The sequence below is a fragment of the Symsagittifera roscoffensis genome, chromosome 2 (assembly GCF_963678635.1).
Source record: "Symsagittifera roscoffensis chromosome 2, txSymRosc1.1, whole genome shotgun sequence".
Lineage (NCBI taxonomy): Eukaryota > Metazoa > Xenacoelomorpha > Acoela > Convolutidae > Symsagittifera > Symsagittifera roscoffensis.
The window spans coordinates 461,278-482,982 of NC_087063.1; the positions used below are offsets into that span (position 1 = coordinate 461,278).

The following is a 21,705-nucleotide window of genomic DNA, read 5'->3' on the forward strand; positions in this document are numbered from 1 at the left end:
CAATTTTTAAACGTGCTAAATTTTCAGTTTGAGAAGAAAATAAAAAAAAATCTGTTAGACCTTTTTATTGCATTAAATTTTCAGTTTTTTTCCGGATGTTTGGTTTCTGATTTTTTTGTTCTAAAATGCGTGGAAGTATATTTTAGTTTTGATGAGTTCAGTGCGTTTCAGATTTGATAAATTTCATTTGAAATTGTTTCAATTTGATGGTTTAACGTATTGTATCAACATGTCAAAAAAACTTTCAAAAAAAAATTGATAACGTTTCAGAATTTTTTGCAAGTTTGTATCAACTGTTTTGTTTACATGTTAGTATAGCGGCAAGTGACGCACGGGATCCCTGGAGTGTGGAGTTTGGCCGACTTTTTTGAAAAAAAAACAAGACTTCGTGTTTTTATTTCCCAAACTGGCGTCTTTTCCATGTAATTTATTTCTTGTTCTGATCCAGCTAGCTCTTTTACCGTTGCGTATAACTTTCAAATTTGTTAAGGCTGATGTAATTGGGTTATTTGTAAAGGCTTTGAGAGTTTTTTTTTCAGATTTTCTGCAAGTTCTGTTTCGTGGCAGTTGTTTGTATCTTTCAATTTTTTTTCATTTTGATCTTATGCAATAGCGTATAGGGTCTTTTTATCCCCGATTGTTCCTGTTGTATATGCAGGCTGTTTGGCTGCAAAACTTAATGAACAGTTTTTGAGTACAGCTAAGGGTGTATGCGTCTCAATTTTTGATCGAAATTCATCTTATCGTTTCCATCTATTGGTTCTGAGAACGAATTGGATGGAGTTAACCCCGAATCCTTCTTTGGTTTCAGGTAAATGATTTCTATAATAACTGCAATAAGGTTTTTCTTGATTTTCTAGCCTACGATTTCTTCGAAACTCATTCAAGTTTTTCACTTTTCGTTTGAAAGATATTATCTTCTGACTTTTGGCGCTTTGTTTTGCATCGCAAGTGGCGTGAAGCTCAGGAAAAAATGGTAAAAATTATAAAACACCCCAAGACGTTGTTCCCTACACACTTTCAGTGGACGGACCAATGATATGAGTTAGAATCGGTTTCTGTTGTTAATAGCCTACATTGATATCGAATGGGCTGCTCAATAAAGCAACAGCACTCTTTAGTTTAATCAGCCCAGCATGTTCCGACCGCGTTAATTTATGTTGTAAAAATTGAGATAAAGAATTCAGACGATTTGTTTTTATTTGGAATGAATTTAAAAAAAGATCGAACTTAGATAACAATAGGTGAAATATCATTGAAAAAAAAATCCTTCAAAAATGAATTGAAATTGAGTTGAAGTGATTTATTCACACATTATGTCCGACCGGCCGCTCAAAACAAGTCTGAAAACGACGCTGAGAAAACTGGTTTGAGTTGTTGAAGAATCCGAATCAGGAGTGAAGTGGTTACTTTAAGCCAATAGACAGCGTGCTACCGCTCTTTGAGGCACTGGGTCTTCGTGACCAAGAAATCAACCCTTGGCGAGGGGTCGGATCGTCCTAAAAATTCTGATTTAATTGTCTGAAAACTTCTCATTCTAATTGATGATGTAAGAAATAAATTTATCGTTGATAGTTTATTTCAGAATGTATCTTTGAAATGATAACAGTTGGCTCCTAGTTCTCGGATCTTTTTAATTATTTTAAAGGCAGAGATCTTAAGGCATGGGAACATGGGCATTTTTGTTGTCATTGGAGTTTGTGGCATGGGATGTTTTGACGGGGTGTCTCTTTTTCCTCAAGCCATTGACTTGAACGATACAAACACTTCTAATTTTTATTGCGCACAGTACAAACAATTAGAATAAGTTGAGCTTAATGTCAGAATGAGCTGCCATAAATTTTGCATATCCAACTGTTCATTTATGAATGATATCGCAGTATGTTTTCTTGTGTAATATCTGGGGGAGTTTTCAGACAAGGTATAGCTAGCTTCTTCATTTTGAAGCATGTCGCGAGAGCCGACCTTGAGAGCCAAAGTGTTTGTGGGAGGACTGAAGGACCTCGGCACTGAGAAGGAACTGAAGCAGATCTTCGAGAAGTTCGGAGAGGTCAAAGGCATCTGGATGGCCAGAAATCCACCCGGGTTTGCATTCGTGGACTACTTTGACGAGAGAGACGCAAAAGACGCCTGTGAAGAATTAGATGGATCGTGAGTCCAAATGACAGGTTTTTTTTAATGAATTCCGGTTGCAAATTTTTTACATGCGTGTGAGGATGGATTTACGTTACGAGAATCCAAATGCATATTTAGGACCTTTAGGAACCTTTTTCATCTCTCTTAGTTTTTTTGTACTCGACTATGATATTAGTTTATCCATGAAATTGACTCAATTGTGTCCGAAGTCCATTTGATCCGTTTTTTTTGTTTGAATATTTCTGTCATCAACTCGTTCGTTTATGTTTTGCAGCAAGTTGTTCGGTCTCCGAGTGTCAGTTGAAATGGCCAAAGGTCATGGTCACTCCAAACAAGGTGGTGGGGGCACCAGAGGTTACATGGGAGGGGGAGGTGGTGGGGGCAGATACGGAGGCACGATGGGCAGAGAGGGCTATGGACGAGGCGGAATGGGAATGGAAATGGGAGTGGGAGGGGGAGGGGGAGGATCTAGAAGGAGAGACTATGATTACAATGATGACAGTTTGTACAGAGATAGGAGTCCTGTGAGGTCTTCGAGAAGGTCACCGGACTACAGTCAAGGAAGTAGCAGAAGGTATGATAAAAACAACAAGCATATTTACTTTTCAGTTATTTACAATATTGTAAGCAGGGGCGGATCTAGGATTTTCTCGGGGAGGGAGAGGCGATTTTCAAAAAATTAGAAAATTTTGTGGACCTTTTTTTAGGTCGACCAATTTGATATATCTGAGCTATACCAAATCACTATAAACACCCTATTTTGACCAAATTTTCCGCTCCGTTAGCGAATTTTTGAAAAAAGTCTAAAAGAGCGTTTTAGGCATTTTTTGGTAAATTTTGACCAAAAAATCTCAAAATTAGTATATTTTGGCGCCGAAGATTTAGGTGTCACTGCACGGAGTTTGCGCGTAGATTGAGGCATTTTTTACTAAAATTCAAAAAATTTTCTATATCCTTTTATGTGCAACTAATTGTCTTTACGCTTGCGATTAGCAAGCGTGATCAGATAGGATTATAGATTTTTTCAAGGTAAAATCCAGTTTAAGAAAATAAATTGAATCAGTTGGCATATCTGTAATGATGGAATGCAGTTTTTTGAGCACGTCTGCTTTTTAAATTGACTTTCATTCGAATTTTTTGTTGCTTTCAAAACCACTCTTATTTTTTTCTTTTTTCACTGATCGTTTTCGTTTCTGTTGCTTTTTTCGGCATAAAGGGTTTCGGCTGATACTATATCTAATTATTTGCCTCATTACACTCGCAAAGCGAGTGTATTATTGCGAACCTTCTTTTTTTTCCAATGCAAGTCGCAAATAAAAGTGCTCATTTGGTAGCTATTTTGGTATATTTCAATTTAATCATATTTAGGCCTAATTAAGCATAAACAGTTTAATGGAATATGTTGCTGTTTTGTTTTTCGCTAGTGTTAGGCCCTATTTGAATAAACATGTATTATGAAAATGTATGGGATATGTTCAATTTCAATTTTTCGCAAAAACTACTGAATCGATTTTCAAAAAATTGTTATCAATGGAAAGTGCGGCTGCTCTTCTATGTGTCTGCTTATTTCGCTAGTCTCTTTTCATTTTACTTCACGTTGTACAGCCTTCGAAATTTTCAGTAGGGGGATTTTTGCCATACTTCTTTTGATATTTTTTCAAATATTAAATGCACAAATCAGAGGTGAAGGTTACAATCAAAAGAACAAATTAGCAGATATCCCCTGCTCAAACGGCTATAACCTAAATTCGATAAAAAAAAGTTATGGCCTCAAACACGCCCATTTTTTGACATTTTAGTTAATTTTTAAAACTTGTTTTTTTTTTCTCAAAAACTACCCTGCAAAATCGGAGATTTGGGGTTTAACCGAAAAATAAAATCAGTGATGTGAGTCCTACTTGGGCAAGCGGATATGACATGAGCTTAGAGTATGGCCTTTGAAAATGTCCAATCTTTGAAATTTTGCCCGTTTTTTGGAAAGTTTTTTTTTCAAAAACTAACCTAACGAATGAACCAAAAATTAACATGGCGTTGGATTTTACCTGCGTAATTGCGTAATGGGTTTTATCTGTTTTTAATTAAAAAGCTGTTGTGGAGTTCGGAAAATTCCGTTTGTAATTCTTACCTTTTTCATAGAAATTTCGTCAGTCTTCTCGAAAACTACTAGTTAAATCTGATATTAAGGACTCAATGTACAAAATCAGGATGCAGAAATCTTCAATCTAGAAATCATGGTGTCGAACGCAGAGGCTGTTCCCATGCTTTAGAAGAGAAAAGTTTATGGATGTAGAAAAGTTTGACCAATTTTCTGAATCACTCAGCTAAATCTGAGATAAAGACTTCAATTGAAAGAGCGAGTAACAATTTTCTTCTTCAAATGAGCGCTTAATTCCAGCCATTAGTTGACTTGCAAGCTACCTTAGCGCAGATGCGAGGACTTGAGATTCCTAATCAACTGGTCGGATGTTCATATCTGGAACATTTAAATAGTTTTGTTTTTTTTTGTCGAATTTTTGCTGCATAACTTGTCAGTTTGATGGAAAATGTAGCTGCTTTATTGGTGGCTAGTGTTAGCAGAATTGTACGTGGTCGTAAAGCAGATGTGAGAACGTGATACTACTATCTCAACAAAAATTTGGGCAAGGTGTTTTTTTATATTTTCCTTATTTCACTTTGTTTTGCCTGCTTAGAGCTCTCTTTTTTTGCATTTTCGTCGCTTGTTTTTGCGAAGCGCAGCTTTGCCTCTGTGTTAATTCGTCAAGTGAGTCGAAAAAAGTGATTTGTTCCAAACAAATAAAAATAAGGAAAACTCGATATCAGCAATTTTTTGAAAAGCGTAATTTAAACATGAGGTGGCCTTAACTAGCGATTTTTTACATGCAAAATTGTGTCTTTTTGTATTTGTCGCTACCTGAGCTGCTTTTGGTCGTTTTCTTGCAAGTGTTTGCAAAGCGCAGCTTCGCTTCTGTGTAATTTTTTGTTTGAAGGGCCAAAATATTTTCTTATTGCATTTGTGCTTTCGAAGTGGGGGTATGAAAAACGGGAGTAATAGATTTTTTATGCAGCTCAAAAGTTCTTGCATTTTTTTGGGTCATGTGTCGTCTATCCAAGTATTATCTGATCAGTTACCGTTTGATGACGTTCTTAATCAATACTTATTTCACACTGGCAATTGTGCTTCTCAGTTTCCTTCTTCAAAATCAACCACCTTCGAGACAAATATGAAAAATCCGATATTTTTCAATTTTTTATTCGAATCAGTTGCTTTTGTCGTATTATTTTTCGGCTAGCTGCCGTTCTATGACGTATCGCAAACGATGCAATGCTCTGTTTCGCCTCTGTATCCAAGATTTTGCCGATTACGAACCCTACTTTTTTCCAACCTAACTTGCAAATAAAACTGCCCCTCTTTGGTGGCCTTTTGGTAGCATATTACTGACATTTTAATAGCTTCTCACCTGCAATTTTTCAGCGAAGTTTCTTTGGATTCTGTTAGAGTCAGTCGCACAGTTGTTTGGGGCAAGTGGCAACACAACCTGGAACTTTTTCAGTTTTTCGACCAGCTGAAGCTACTTGGCGCTGCTTTTTTCAGCTTGTGTTTGCGAAGTGCAGCTTCACCTCAGTGTAAAATTTTTTGAAGCGCAGCTCTGTGTAAAAATTTCAATTTTTTTAAATTTCAATTTTGTCTTTGCATTATTTTTTATTGAGAAGAGACCAAAACCTACCGCCTCGTCTTTACAGCAGCAAGCTGGTGAGTGTTTTTTTTTTAAAATGCGAATCCACTTTCTTCTTCCGATTCAACTAGCAAATATAAAAGAAAAGCTCATTTCTTGTAACTTTTGCTGCACTGTTCTGCCTTTTTATAGCATGCGTTCTCGGCTCAGTGGCAAGCGTTAAGGTTCTGTAAGAGTCAGTGATACAGATGTGTTGGGTATTTGGAATGGATGCTGAAGGTATGTGGTGCATTCAGTCGAATTTGATGCTCGAAGCCTGTGACTCCCATAGTGGATTTCTTTTCTAAACCCGTTTATATTTTTCAGTTAGTGCCTTTTTCCGCTTTTTTAAACCTTTTTAAAGCTACTTCTGGCGTTCTGTCGCTCGTCCTTGCAACTTCGCTCTGTGTAAAATTTTTAGAATTAGAGTTTTTATTGCAATAATTAAGAGTAATGTACTCTTATATAGGTCTTGGGGACATTTTTGTTTTTTTTTTTCAGGAAAAAATTCATAAAATTTGTTCACGCTCATATTTGATTTTTTTGCGGTTTGACTTGTAATTTCTTTTCAAGTTCAGTGCATTTCCATTGCTAAAAGGAAGACAAACTTCACTATCGAACAGCAAAAGTGTGAAGGTCAAGAAAAAAGATCGACTTCTTTTTTCGAAAACGGAAATTAATTATTGGTTTATTTTTATCAAAAAATATAAATTGTTCTACAAATTCAAAGAGTTTTCAAAGAGCGTTCTACAAATTGAAGTCAGTTTTAATTTCAGTTTCCTTGTGTTTTTACTCTTTTCCAACTGTCAGTTGGCTATGTTTTGAAAAACTGATAAATATGCCATTACTACGGCAAACAAAATACGTTCTTCACAAATATCTCGATAACTTGGTTTGAGTGTGTCCACTTAGTTTTATGAATCATAAGGGGGTAGAGAATGGTTGCTGTTTTGCTGTTATATTTTGCTGTTATTTACTGAATAGTTTGATGGGGCCCGCAGGTGTAAAAATCGACAGTAAAATGTTACACTCAAAATAGAATTCACAAGTAGAATGATGTAGCAAATCAGCTGAACGATTGTGCTGAAAATTGAAATACTCAGTTTTTCTTTGTGGAATTGCTCTTTTGTAGGCGTCTACTATTGCGTTTAAGCTTAGCAGTATGAAAAATGGTAAATAATTTGTTGAACTAGGTAGCAGCTTTGACTGTCATAACCACCCTCTCCAACCATTTAAATATCAGAAAGCATAAAATTACATAACAATTGGGCCACTATATTCGACATATCCGAATTCTAGATACACGCCATATCTTGGCTTATTTGCGATAGAATAAATTTTTAAACATTCAGTGAAACAATTTGCAATATTGTGGAATAACTGTATAACTGCATGCTCTTTCAGACCCTTCTGATGAACCACGTAGTTGCGAGTGTTCCGACTGGTCGGAAGGAATTAGTGTATCCATGATGGAATCTCCATTACTTCGTCTCTGCTTTCTTATTGTCTGGTCTGTGTCCCGCGTTATGCTAGTGTTAAAGATGGAACAGCTGCAATAGTTGGCTTGATTAGTTGTTGGCCGCAATAAGTGGCATTGTTCTGAATACATAGTCTATAAACGCAACGCATTACTCCACTTCTGTACCTTCAATGACAAAACCACCTTATGCCATTTTGTCCCAACTTGACTTTTTGAGCTTGCTCTACTTGATTCGACTCTGCATTTATGATGTTTTCATGCCTCAGTGGTTTCTAAATATCTACATCTGATAAACCTCCGATTATCAAAAACGGTCGTACTGAGTTTCGGGCAAATATAATTTGCAATCAGCATGATTCTCATTGCGCCTGTTTTTGTGATTTTCCTATAAGTAGATTTGAAAATCATCTGAAAAGTCACAGCGTATTAAACATCTGCTTTTAAATGTCCGAAAAATTTATCACTGATTGATTGACTATTTCACCTGGTCTTATGGCGGGCGTTTCTTGTGATTCGAAGTGTCGAATTGAAAATCAACATTCATAAATCCACACTAAGTTTCAAAAATCTACTATTCATGATTTGCCATCATTTAATTATCCACGAATGTTGAGGCTGCTGAGTTTTGAGCTAAAGCACAGCGAGTTCTTCGAATAAAGCCTGTAGGAATTTCCAACTATTTTCATGTAAGATCGGATGGGCCTCTAATAGTTGCAGCGTCAATAACACAAGTTGAATTCTCAGCATTCTCTTTAGTTGCGAAAACCTCTCTTCTCGAAATTTAATTTCTGCTCCTCCAATTATTAATCACACCTGCTTCTGTAAGTTGATTTTTCAAATTATGTATTAAAATTGCGTAATTAGTAACTTTTATGAGTGAACAGACAAAATTTAATGGGCTGTCGAACAAAATGAATAGAAAATTTTCAAGCTTGAAACTAAGTTGCAGCTATGTTTAAGTCCTGTGGGAAGGAAATTATTCGTTCGCATTCCGATTCGTTTTATTTTTACTTTCAATTTAGAATTACATTAAAATTACATTATGAAAAGCATCCTTTGTGACGAAAAAAGTGATGGGTTTAGGATTATTAATTTACAAATGTTTAAGGAGAAACAACAGCGAGCGGGACCAAGGTTACAGGTGAAACAGAATGTCCACCGACTATAGACGAGAACCAGGAGAAGCCCTTCAAAATGCCCTGAGTGAGGAAAGTTAGTTCTCTCTCTAAAACAATTACGTCTTCTTAAATTATTTTTTATACCTCGATCCAATCAAGTCTGCACTTCACTTCGTACTCTGGTCAACCTCCATTACTAACTGATCTGATCTAGTCCTTTGAGATGGTAAATCAACAAACGTGCAATTTTCATCCTTGATTTAGTTGCTGAGAAAGTATTGCTCACTACTTGCTATTAATATTCTGTGTTTTTGATAATTGAATTAAGTTTTATAAATTGCGTTTTATTGTTCCGACCACTCTCGGAAGAGTGGAAGAACCTATGGCCTTGTTTTTCCCATTCGATACCAGTTACCTTAAAGGAGGGTCGAGCTAGCGTAGTGTTCTTTGAGTGAAAAATCAAACAAGTTAATCCTCTCGATTTCGATTTGGGTTCTTAGAAGATATTTTTATAGAGAAAGCCTTCCGTCTATACTTTTTGTTGTAGGTCTGAGCAATAAAGGCTTATTCAATAAAATTGCTGGTTAGAATATTAAATAGTAAAGAAGCAACTGATGTTAGTAAAAGCTTTTTTTATGTTAGCTATTTCATCAAATGGCTCAAGCAATATAGTTTCAGTTAATCATTATATCTATGTACTTTGAGTGCTTTACAAACAAAACAAAATTCATGCTTTTAATGCCAATGACAATACATCTTTGAGTAAGAGCGTTTGAAAAGAGGTATAAATATCAAAATACGACAGAGAGAAAGAAATTGAATCTTGAAAAAAAGAAGAAAATTAATTCAATGAAAAAGAAATTACTTTAAATACTCCATCGGTTAGAAAATAATCAAGAAGAGAGTTTTAATTTTCTTCTGTGTCAGTGTGGCTAAGTATAATTAACTTTGATTGAAAGAACGGAAGCTTCTTTTATTCAGAGCGTTTTTTATCAAAGAAGTTAAAAAAGGTAAAGTTATTATTCGTTGAAATGATCTCATACGTAAGTAAACACGCAATAATGTTCCGTTCCGTTTCTTTCAAAATAATGATCAATGAAGTTTAAAATTGATTAGTTTGTTTTTGTCGAGCAGTGCTTTGTTTTTCCCCATTTTTTGCGAATCGTTTAAGTAGTTGGACTGTGCTGCAAGGGACATACTGTAGTCAAAACGAACTGTGACCACTCTTGTGTTCAAAAGCGAGGGCAATGTTATATTACAGATTTCTTTTCTCACCCAATTTTTGTGAAATAGTATTCATCTACCTATCTATATCAATTTTGCATGTTTAACGAAAGAATTTTTTTGCACGTTTTTAGCTATATCGCATATTGCTATGCTTAAGAAATTTTTTCGATTTTATAGTTTATGAACGCTAGGCTTATTGAAAGGGTCAATTGTAAGGCTCTAGTTTTGAGGGCAGCGCAGTGTAGTGTAATGTAAAGGGTGGATTCATCCATATATTTATGATGTAACTGGCATTTTTTTTTCGTTTCAGCGTTTTTTTCAACAGATTTAAAATTAGGTACACTATGGTGGGGTAATTTCAGGGTTGTAGCAGGGGGTTGCAAATTTGTCCTACAAATATGAATACTCAAATTTTTTTAGGTTCCGAAATATGTCGTTTGTTATGATTGTTTCCAAAAATTTTCAAAAACTTAGATTTCAAAAGCGTCACTAAAATGAAAACATCAACCCTATAGTGGGGTGCTGTCGGGGTGGTCTCCGTAGTTGCAAATCTTGCCTCTAAATATGCCTCCTGCTCGAATCCTTTTGCTTTCCGAGATATGACGTGTTTTTATGTTTTTTCTTTGATTTTTAAAAAAAAATTTAGATTTAAAAAAGTTGACAAGAAATTTCGAAACCTAAAGTGAGGGTTATGTCAGAGGTTTCAAATCTTGCCTCCTAATATGCCTGCAGAAACCTTTTTAGTTTCCGAGATACGACATTTTTAGTGTTTTTTTTTTGAAAAAAAATTTTTGGGTTGAAAGGCCATCAACCCATCTGGCCTTTCAACCAACTAGTCATCCGTCCATCTAGCCAACCATGCATCCAACCAGTCAGTCTTTGATCCAGCCGTCACTCGATCCATTCATCCCTCCAACCGACTAGCCATCCATCTAGACTGCCATCCATGCATCCATCTGGCTATCCATCGTGCCTTCATTCAATCGTCAAGCCAATGATTCAAACATCCATTGATCCATTACATCCACTGTCCAGCCATCCTTAGAACCAGCTAAACATTCATCCATCTGTTCTATTTTCTGGTACAGATGAACGTTCTCATTTTTCAGGAGCAGCTAGAGCTGCAGAGGGCTTGCTAGTTGTGGTGAAAACTTCTGCTGCATAGCATTGGCAAGTGAATAGCGCATAGTTTTTATAAATTTCATGTGCACATAATAGATACGGGAGGACGCTAGACTCCTAGAGTTCAGGTCGGAGGTTCAATTCCGGCAAAGATTTTTAATTTTCCACAGATTATTTTTCACATACTCATTTTATATTTGTTTTATTTTTGGAGCTCTTTAAGCCGTTTTTGTTCAAGAAGTGCAGCTTCGCCTCAGTTTTATTTTGGAGGCAACTTTTTTGAAGCTGTTTTTTTTTGTCGTAGGTCTGAGAGATAAAGGCTTAATGAATAAAACTGTTGTTAGAATATGAAATTTTTAAAGCTATCGTTGCTGGTAGCAGCTCGTGTTTCTTGTTTTCGTCCTTCTCTTTATAGCTATCTCACCAAATGGCTGTCAAAAATTAGTTTCATTTAATCATTTATTTTGAGCACTTGACAAACAAGACAAAATTCAAACTGTTAATACCAATGACAACACACCTTTCCTCTAAGAGCATTTGAAAAGAAAGTATGATTAAGTTTCAATGACAGAACGGAGTATTTTTATACAAGTCATTTATAACAAGAAAAAATTGTAAAATGTGCACGCTCAATTTCGTTTTTTTTTTGCACTTCAAGAGCTTATTTTTTGCACTTCAAGAGCTTAGCGGCGAGATTACTTATTCAGCTAAACACGAAAGTATCCGTCAATTACTGGGTACTAGTTTACTTGTTTGGTCACTTAACAAAACTAGTTAAGATGGTTGGTCCCGCCTATTTTCTGAAAAACAAAAGCCAACACGGGATTCAAACCTACGTTTGGGGTCTGTAACCGGATTCGTACTCGCTAGACTAGCCAGACCCGTTTCGGCAGCAGCGTAGAGAAATTAAGATGCTTAATGTTTGAGTTAAGGAAATACTGTACCTCTATTCGTATTAGGGACTACAGCAATTTTGAGGGACGAAACAAGTAAACTAGAACCAATCAGGGGCGGATTTAGCGGGGGGGGGGTATGGGCGGACGTCCCTCCTTCTCAGGGAATCGACCCCCTGCCGACCCAAAGGGTCCCCCCTTTGGTACTTTTTAGGAAATCCATTTTTGACCTACAGATACTAAAATTTTCCAAAAAGTGCCCTAAAACGGCTTTTTTTACCTGTTTTTTCAAAAATTTGCCTGCGGCGCGGAAAATTTGGCCAAAAAACCGTCTTTTTAGTGTTCTAGGAGAGCTCGGGAAATCTATTTGGTCGACTAAAAAAAAGGTCGTCAAAATTTTCGAAATTTTTTTGAAAATCCGGCCGCCCCTCGAGAAAATCCTAGACCCGCCCCTGGTACCAAGTATTGCTCGGTTGCTTTGTGGCCGTTACCGATTTTTTTTTTGCTTTATCGGTGGAAGAGTTTATTTAAGAGTCATTTATTGGAGAGTAGTTCGTTGCAATGGTCTCATATGCAAGTAATCACCCAATTGTGTTACGCTCCTTTCAATGAAAATGTTTCTTTGTCGAGCAGTACTTTGCTTTTCCCCAATTTTGGAATAATGAAAGTAGTTGGATTGCGCTGCTTGCTCACCAACTGGACAATATTTTTTCAGAAACATTACCAAATGTCAAGTTTGAAATAATTTAGTTGCCTTTCAGATTTTGATATGCCTCCTTCTTCTGTGTCTGACGGAAACGCAGAAAAGTCTCCTGAGGTGGAAAATCTAAAAACGGACATCTCAGAAAGAGTAAGTGGCCAACTATTGCTTGACTTGTGTGTGGCGTGTATTACAAGTCAATTTTGCGATCCGTCTGTCTGTATTTTAGGCCGAGAAGTTAGTCTACAAACGGTTTCCAGAAAACATCACCAAGTTAAGAGAACTCATCAAAGTTAGTGCAAACTGTTGAAGTCTGTCTGTCTATTCGCTCAGCTCCATGTTTTATAGAATTAAACATACTTCCTTGACTTCAAAGCCCCTCAAGGCTCTGTTTCAGATTCTGTATAAATCCTGGTCGGCATAACTTAAGCTAATTTATGAAGTTGTGTTAGATTTTTGTTTAACTGAATAGCAAGCTGTAATGTAATCGTAATTCTAGAGTGACCTTTGGAAATTGACGGACTACTCAAAGATCTACAGTGAATTGCCAGAACCATCTCAGTTAGCTTCTACCTCGACAAAACAACAAAATGGAAGTCATGTTGGAAATCAGGGAGATATTGCCAATGTAAGTGTTGTTAGTAAGTTTTTAAGCAAGGAAAGTTTTTAGCTCCTATTTTTAGTTTTCAGCAATAAGTTATATCAGTTGATTCATTTTTAAGTCAATCTTCTCCTACAACATTTGGTGGCATTTTGCTTCACAGCACTGGTAATTGATTAGCTTCTGTTGATGTTTTATTGGTGGCCAGTGTTAACATTTTTAAGGATCGGTGCGCAGATGCGAGAACGTTAGACTGCAAACCTGAAGGTCGGAGATTTGAATCCGATGCATACCAAATGGTTTTTTTTCGAGGTTTGTTTTTACTTTTTCGTTTTTCACTTTTTAGAGCTGCTTTTTGTCGTTTACTCAGGCAACTTATTTTGTGTACTTACATTGGCGAGCTTAAGTCGCAAATATTGGTGCCACTGTTGGTGGCAACTTTATGGATTTTTGAAAGCACGTGGTTTGAAATTCGATTAGTAATAAGTTGACACAGTTGATGCATTTATAACTCATCAAATGAACCGAAAAAAGATATTTGTTTCAAACAGCATAACAATCATTTCACTAGCAAAGCTTGTGTTATAGTATGAACTTATAGCAAATCTTGTTGCGACAAAATGTGTTCATTTTGAAAGTGTTCATTTTGATCAATAACCAGTTATTAAGTAGAGCCAATGCTAAGGATTTTAACAAAGACTATTGTCTTACGATTAGCACTTTAGCTTCAAGGTATCATGGATCTGTAAGGTAGAGGTAGAGAAGGAGGCCCGCAACAAAACAAGAGGGTTCGAACCTGGGCAGGGTCGGATGTTTTTAATGAACTTTTTCATATACTGGTTAAGTTGCGTCCGCCCTATAAATTGAGGCATGTTAGTTGGTATTTTTTTCAAATCGACTGGTACTGTTACTGCGACATAATTGGCTTGGCTCACTTAGCAGTTACGTAGACTCATAATTGGCGTGCGTCACTTAAAAATTTTGTAGACTCGAAGTTTCATTCATTCAGTTTTTCCCAGTAGCGTTATCGGTCATATTTTTGCTTGTATATGCGAAGTGCAATTTCGCCTCTGTAGAAACTCGATTTCAGAAATGTTCTTTCTCATTTTATCTCTAATTTTTTTGAGATGTATTTTTTGTTTATAATTTGGTTTTATTACATGCAAACTTATTGTGGATGCCTTCAGTTTGTTATATTCTAAATTATTACATGCAAAATTGTGTCAATTCGTATTTAGAGCACTTTTGCTGCATCGCATTGTCAATTTACGAGCATATGTAGCTTCTAATTGTGAATAGTGTTTGTTGATTGCCAAGCGTTCCTGACCGAGAGGGCAGGGGTGATACTCCAAATCTCAAGGTCGCAGTTTCGAATCCGATACGTATCAAAGTTACCAATTCGAAGCTCACTTTATTTTTCTTGTTTGACTTAATAAAACTGCTTCTTGTCGTCCTTTTGCTAGTTTTTGGGAAGCGCAGCTTCGCCTCTGTGTTTCAAAATATATTTTTAGGCTTCAGTGAGTTTCATTACGAATAAGCAAAAGCTTTCACAACTTTAAAGCTGAGAGTTCTTTATGGCAAAAGGTTTTTTTCTGCTCAACACGGGTCGACCCATTTTCTTTTTTAGTTGCGGCTGGGTAAATGATTTGCACTGTTTTTAAGGCTTTTGAAGAATATTGTCCAAAGTATACGTTTTTCTCCAACTTGGAAAATTTTTCTGCAAATTTTTATGTCGTTCGAAGCACGATTAAAAGGGCTTTATTATGATATATCGCTCAACCCGGTCCGATGATTATTTGTGGTACCTGATTTTTCGTGGAAGAAAAAAATTAAAACACAACCGTATACAAAGTTCTTCCCTCATTTTGAACTACCTGTTGGTCAGTTCATTTCATTCGTTGAAAGCCACTATCAGCATAATTGTTAAGATTGCGAAAAACGTGTTCGACTTCTAAAGTGGAACAAAAGATAGCATATTAGTCCAGTTGTATCTTACTGGATTATTTTTATCAAAAAAACGTGATAAGTAAATTTTTCTACTAATTTGAATAGCTTAAAGGGCAAATAGTTTTTTGTTTGAAGACGAAGAGTGTAGATTTTTTTCTGTTTTCTTGCGTCCATTGATTTTTTCCATCGGTTTGTTGGCTGTGTTATGCGTTAATAATTACGTTCACAGACTGGAGCAAATTTTTTTTTGCTTTCAGCTGATTTTGATAAATTATTTGGTCAATTTTTTAAGCATTTGTATTCAAACTTTTATTTACTTACGCAAACGATAATCATAACACGAGTTCACTTGTTTCTTCCTAACTTCTCTTTTTTATTATGTTTGTATCTGCTGATGTTTGCAATATGTAGCTTCGCCTGTAAAAATGCTTTTTCAAAATTTTTCTAAATTAATTATTTTCCTGTAAATTTCTTACTCGTATAAGCTAATGATAAATTGCCTCTATGTATTAATCGTATGAATGAGCAGATCGCTTTGTTGCAGGGTCCGAGTGCTAAACGACCTCGAACTAGCGACGATGTTCAGACACCGGTCTCTATCACAAACAATCGTCACGTAGTCAAGTTAGTACTGAGATGTCTTGTTCAAATCTTACTATCTTTGCAAAGTCGCATTATTTGTTCCAAGTTTTGAGTCAACGATTTTGTTTTAGCTTCAGGTGGCATTTTTCAAGAAAATCTTTCTATACATTTGCGCTCAGATTTTCAAATTTGAGCCGTTTGACGCTTGTTTTTTTTCTAATTAAGTTAATTAGTTCACATAAAATTAGTTCGGTAAATGGTCGGTAAATTACGCTCTCCGGTGCTTCATTTTCCAAGCGGAATAATTAATATATTTCATTTAGTTTTCTCAAATTTTAACGATTCTAGAACTTTAAAGAGCTTAAAGATAACTATTGTTTGCTTGAGATCATTGATTAAATGAACGACGAGTTTTCAGCTGTCTGTTGGCTATGTTTGCGAATATGTTTTTGTACACTTGCTATTTTGTACACTGTATTTTGGAGGTTACATAGCTTCTACAATAATTGTATGCGCTACTTCAAATTTTATTTTGCGCCAGCTGCCCTTTTTCGAAATGATAACTTTTCTATGTGCAAATGAATGAGACTTTCTCTAGAGTGAGTGAGGAGCTGAAACCAATTCTTCGGGAGTTCATAGACAACTGCAGCGTGATCAAAGTGTGGATCTCTCTTCTAGTGCCCAAGATGGAGGACGGAAACAACTTCGGGGTATCCATACAAGCAGAGGTGAGGAGAGGGGAGGGAGCAGGCCATCTGTTACAAACCATTTTACTCTCCAAAGAAAACAATTTATTACTATTATGATTATTAAATCTGACCAAAATACATTAACATTACTCTTAATTTCAAACCCGCACTATCGGGGCTGACTGAAAGTTATCGTTCTAGTAGCGTGTAACAAGAGATGAATCGGTATCTTTTATAGTAAATGAAAGTTTTTAAATTAAATGAAAGTTCAAGGTTCAATTTTTCTATCAGGCACAACGTTTAAGAGGCGTTTAGGTAAAAATTTTCCAGAAATTTCAATCGTTACACTGCAATCAGCGTAGTGTTGTATTACGGACCTTCTTTTTTTCTAACCTAACTAACAAATACAAGTGCTCATCGAAAGTGTTCACTTATTTGAAATTTCACTTTAGCCTTGGAAATTGCATAGCATCTGTTCTCTGCTTTTTATGGCTAGTGTTTGATTCCTATAAAGCGTTCGTGGCTGAGTGTATAATGCGTGAGATTCGTAAAATCTAGGTCGCAGGCTTGAACCCGAGACGTAGCAGAATTTTTACTAATTCGATACTAATTTCTAATTTTTCTTATTGCACTTTATAGAGCGTGTTTTTGTCGCGTTCTCGCTAGTGGTTGCGAAGCGAAGTTTCACCTCTGTGTTCTAAAGTTTGGAATTTTACAGAATGTTTTTGAAAAAAGTTTAAGCTCTTCAAACAAGATGAACTCGATTTAACTCCAAGGCTAGACAGTACCTACCCACTTTTTGTCCACGTTTTTGGGTTTTCAGATTCATTTCAATCTGAAACCAATCAACTAAAAACAGCAGCTTCCATGGTCAGAAAACTAATTTTTAGCAAATCGATTCGAGCTATGAAAGAATTTGAAATATTTCAAAATTTTATAGCTGGAATAGCTTGGAAAAATCTGAACTTTTTAGCGAACCGATCCAATCTTTGGAATAACTTGAATATTTCCAAGCTTCATAGCTTGAATAACTTGCTTTAGAAAAACTTTATTTTTGCAGACCGATTCGCTGTATGAATTACTTTGAAATTTTTCAAAGTTTTTTGCTAAATAGCTTGTTGAAAAACTCAATTTTTTTAAATTAACCAGTTCGCTCTTTACAATAACTTGAAAAATTTCATCGCTTGAATAGCTTGCTTAGAAAATATAACTTTTTGCCAGCTGATTTGCTCTATAAACAACTTGAAATATTTCAAAGTTTCATTGCTTGAATAGCTCCTTCATGAAAAAACTTGAATGATTTCAAAGGTTCATAGCTTAAATAGCTTGCTTAAACAAACATCAAATTTTCGCGAATCAGTTCGTTTTATGAAATCTAAAATTTTTCAAATCTTTTTCGATATGGCTTAATCTTGTTTGAATAGTTCATTGCTTGAATAGCTTGATCAGAACAACATCTATTTTTTGGCGAGTCGATTGTTTATTGGAGACAGGCTTGCTAGTTATAGGTAATCAGTGTTAGTCTTTATGGCTTGTTCTAATTTATTCCCGAGCTCTCGGTTGACTGGAGTGATACGACAATCAATCGATTGCTGAGAAGTTTCATTGGTAGAGTTGATCAGATAAGTTAAAATTTTCAGGTAGTAAAAGAGGTCACCTACTATGAGGATGATGCGGCCAAGTACTACGAAGATGTTATAGAACACTTTGCCAACAGAGCCAAACTCTGCTCCAAAGTCATCAAATATCCTCAGATTGTGAGTCTATTTACTTTGCTTTCGCTTTTAATTAGGAAGCTTTATTAAAGCAAAAGATGGATTTTTATTAAAGCGGAACAGGCTAAAGACTTTCTTAACTTCCTCTAAATCCTCTAAATTTGATGTAAGTCAATGTGCGCATTTGGAGCAGAGGTAGGTTGGAGCCCTGCCAGGACTAGGCTTAAAAGTTCACTTATCAGATTGTATGATGCATGTGAGCTGATTGTGTTCAGGAAGATTACCGAACAGCAGTTAAGGAGTGTGACGAGCGACAGTTCAACTATTTGACCAAATACGTCACAGCACAACTCCTTCACTCACATGTGAGTAGACTGTCAGTCACTTCAGTTCAGCTGAAAGTAATCAGATCTTTTTCACCTATTTCGACATACTTTTCTTCACTTAAGCCTAGATGGATGGAAAGAATAGACTCAGAAAAATGAGTGAAACATATTCAGATGATTTATAAACAGACTCGAAACACGCAGAGCATGTCAATCAGTCGACAATTACGCCATATGCATTGAATCTATCTATCTATCTATCTATCTATATCTATCGTATTAGTTTTGCATGTTCAACAAGAGTTTTTGCAGGTATATTGTCATGCTTAACATTTTTTTTTCGATTCTCCATTTTATGAATGCTAGACCAATTGAACCTCCCGAAGGTAAGGATGTAGCTATGAAACCAGCTCGTGAGGGCAGCAGGCCAGCGCAGTATAGGGTAGAGGCAAGGTGGGGTTCATCCATCTATACATTATGCACCGAGCGTTTTTCGTATATTTCATCAAATTTGAAAGTAGCAACCCAATGGTGGGGTGGTGTCAGGTTTCCCAACAGTTGCAAAATTGGCCTTCAAATTTGAATATCAAATTTGGTACATAACATAACGAGTTAAACGTTCCAAAAATTTTCCAAACATTTGGATTTAAAAATCCTCACACATTTTAGAAATCCTAGCCGTATAGTTGTGTTTTCAAATGTTGCCTGCAAATGAGACTACTCAAATCCTTTTAAATCCCGAGATATGGCTTTTTTTCTACTATTGTTAGAAAATTTTTCCACAAACTTAAATTTCGAAAAATCTTCACAGCGTTTGAAATTCCGAACCTTATAGTTTCGAGTCAAATCTTGCCTCAAAATATGGCTGCGCAAATCCTTCTAGCTTGCGAGAAATGACATTTAGGTTTAAAAAATTTCACAAAATTGAAATTCCCATACCCTAGTAGGGTTCTGTCTGTGTATCCTCAAGGGTTGCAAAATCTGCTCCCAAATAGGGCTGCTCAAATTCTTTATTTTCCGAGAAAATGATTTTTCAAAATTATCAAAAAATAATGCTTAGGAAACTTAAAAGTTTGTCAAAACTGAGTGAGGTTCATGTCTTGCCTTGAAATTTGTCTGCTTAACTCCTCTTGTCCTTCAATCTAGCAGTATATCAGTCCAACCCGCGATCCATCTTAAATCCAACCAACCATCCATCAAGTCATTCATCGGTTTAGCCATCCATACAACGATTCATCCATCCATCAAGCCTTTCAGTCGTCAATCGATCTGTTCATCTATGTATCCAACCAGCCATCGAACCAATCGCTTATTAATTGGCCCGACCATCTTAACATTCAAATATTAATCCATCCATCCGTCTAGCCAGCCATCCATAAAGCCATTCATTCATCAAGCGATCCATACATCTAGCAATTCGTTCAACCAGCCATCAAACCACTCATTGTTCATTCGGTGCATCCATCTAGCCATTCCTCGGGCAATGTGGCCAGCCATTCATCCATCTATCCATCCAGCCATTCATCAAGCAATCCATCAATCTAGCTATCCATCCATCAAATCATCCATCCATCCATCCATCCAACCAACCAGTCATTAAACCAGCGGTCCATCCAATGAACTAGCCATCCATCAAACTCACCAGCCATTCATGCCACGAACCAGTAATCCATCCATCCAACCAGTGATCCATTCATTCATCCAAATAGCCATCTGTACATCAAGCCTTTCATTCATCAAGCCATCTATCCATTTAGTCATCCATCCATCCATCCATCCATCCAACCAGCGGTCTATCCAAATCACTAGCCATTCATTTAAATAACCATCCATTCATGTACCCAGCCAGCCATCTTTCCGCCATCCAACCAGCCATCTATACGTCATTTCATTCTTCAAGCCATCCATCCAACCATCAAATCATTCATTGTTCTAATTGATCCAAGCAGCCATTAACCATCCATGCATTCAAGCCATCCATTTAACGAACCCGGCTTTCATCAATTAATCCATCTATCCTGCCATTCATGACCCTACCAGCTATCCATCCCGTCATTGAACTATCTATCCATTGATCTAGCAATCCAGCCAGGCACTCATCCATCCTGCCTTCCATAATCGATCTAGCCATTCATTGATCCTATCATCCGTCCATCCGTTTAGCTTCCATTCATCCCGCCATTCATCCACCTATTCGCTCATCTGGCCAACATCCAATGAGCCATTCATCTAGCCAGACAGCCATCTATCTAACCATTCAATTAAGGAGTCATACATCCAACAAGCCTTCCTTCCAATTCACTATCCATTCAATCAGCTATTTTTTCATTTTCAGCAATTTATCTTTCCATCGAACCTGCATTTCCTTCATCCATTCAACCTGCCATTTATCTTTTAATCTAGCCATCCACCCATCTCAGCCATCTTTGGATCCTGCTCGCCATCCATGCAGCTGTCCATCGTGAATGTAGCCATCCATCTCAGGGCTGTTAAAATGTTACCTATTTTAATAAATAACAAACTAACGGTTATTTACGATAAAAAACATGTTTTTTTGTTAGAAAATTGTTTTTTTTTCGGAATGATCAAGAACAATTCAATTCCCTGTACAAAAACGCCAGTTTCCCGGCCTTCTCCGGCCCAAGGCTTGTTCTCAATATCCCGTACGTCATCCCTAGCGTGGAGAATTGCCGTTCGAGTGAATCTGCGTGGAGAATCTGTATATCTGATCTGTGTTCTTCATCGTCGTGTTGATTACCAAATTGGGGATTTTTGTACCTGGACGGAGCATCGTAAAAAGCTTTTCGAACTGTTTGTTCTCGACCTGCAGGAATGCTGTATTTGAGGCTACTATGTAGCGGGTAACCTGTAGCTCGATCTGGTGTTGCATAGATTTGGAAGTTGAAAATGACGGCACCGATAGTTTCGTTTGTTTCATCGAAGACGGCCCAGCTTCATGTTTTTTGGTGTTGTTGGCAGCACATTTGTCCAAGTGCTTCTGAATCCGATCTGGATTCGATACTAGATCCATCTGGCAGAAGTCACATTTTGCTCGAATCACCCCGTCGATGGTGATTTCCGAAAAATTCTGCCAAACTCCGCTCTTTCTGCGTCCCATCTCGAAATCTGAAATAAGCCAAAATCAGGTATACAGGTATAACGTATAAGCCAAAACAAAAGAACCACTGGAAATAGGTAACAAGTGTTGAATATTTACATAACAAACAGTTATTTATTTGCTTGTTAAATAACATTGTTAAATAACATTGCAGCCCCGCGTCTATCCATTCATATTACCAGTCATCCTCGATCCAGTCATCACTCAATGCATCCATACCTCCAACCATCCATGTAACCAGCCGTCTAGCCTACCATTTGCACTGCCATCCGGATCTATCTAACTATTCCTTCATCCGTCCTGCCTTCAATCTATCCATTCGTTCATCCAGCCAATCA

At 36.7% G+C, this 21,705-nt stretch overlaps 2 protein-coding genes across 3 annotated transcripts in view; both read left to right on the forward strand.

Annotated features, from left to right (window-relative positions):
- Positions 1 to 21,705, forward strand: part of LOC134840658 (uncharacterized) — a 198,447-nt gene that overhangs the window by 114,416 nt on the left and 62,326 nt on the right. The window lies entirely within an intron of this gene.
- On the forward strand, positions 1,949 to 20,469 carry LOC134838903 (uncharacterized). The gene is made up of 10 exons (XM_063854214.1): positions 1,949 to 2,151; positions 2,411 to 2,710; positions 12,440 to 12,539; positions 12,619 to 12,681; positions 12,889 to 13,017; positions 15,482 to 15,561; positions 16,118 to 16,247; positions 17,849 to 17,965; positions 18,199 to 18,324; positions 20,413 to 20,469. Exons 1-10 carry the CDS (start codon positions 1,949 to 1,951, stop codon positions 20,467 to 20,469), a joined length of 1,305 nt encoding a protein of 434 aa, XP_063710284.1.

Bases quoted from the DNA above. Each gene is read 5' to 3' on its own strand.
- LOC134838903 (XM_063854214.1), top strand. From the start codon at position 1,949: ATGTCGCGAGAGCCGACCTTGAGAGCCAAAGTGTTTGTGGGAGGACTG. The intron at 2,711-12,439 runs GTATGATAAAAA...GAAATAATTTAG, and splicing joins AGTCAAGGAAGTAGCAGAAG to TTGCCTTTCAGATTTTGATA. The intron at 15,562-16,117 runs GTTAGTACTGAG...GACTTTCTCTAG, and splicing joins AACAATCGTCACGTAGTCAA to AGTGAGTGAGGAGCTGAAAC.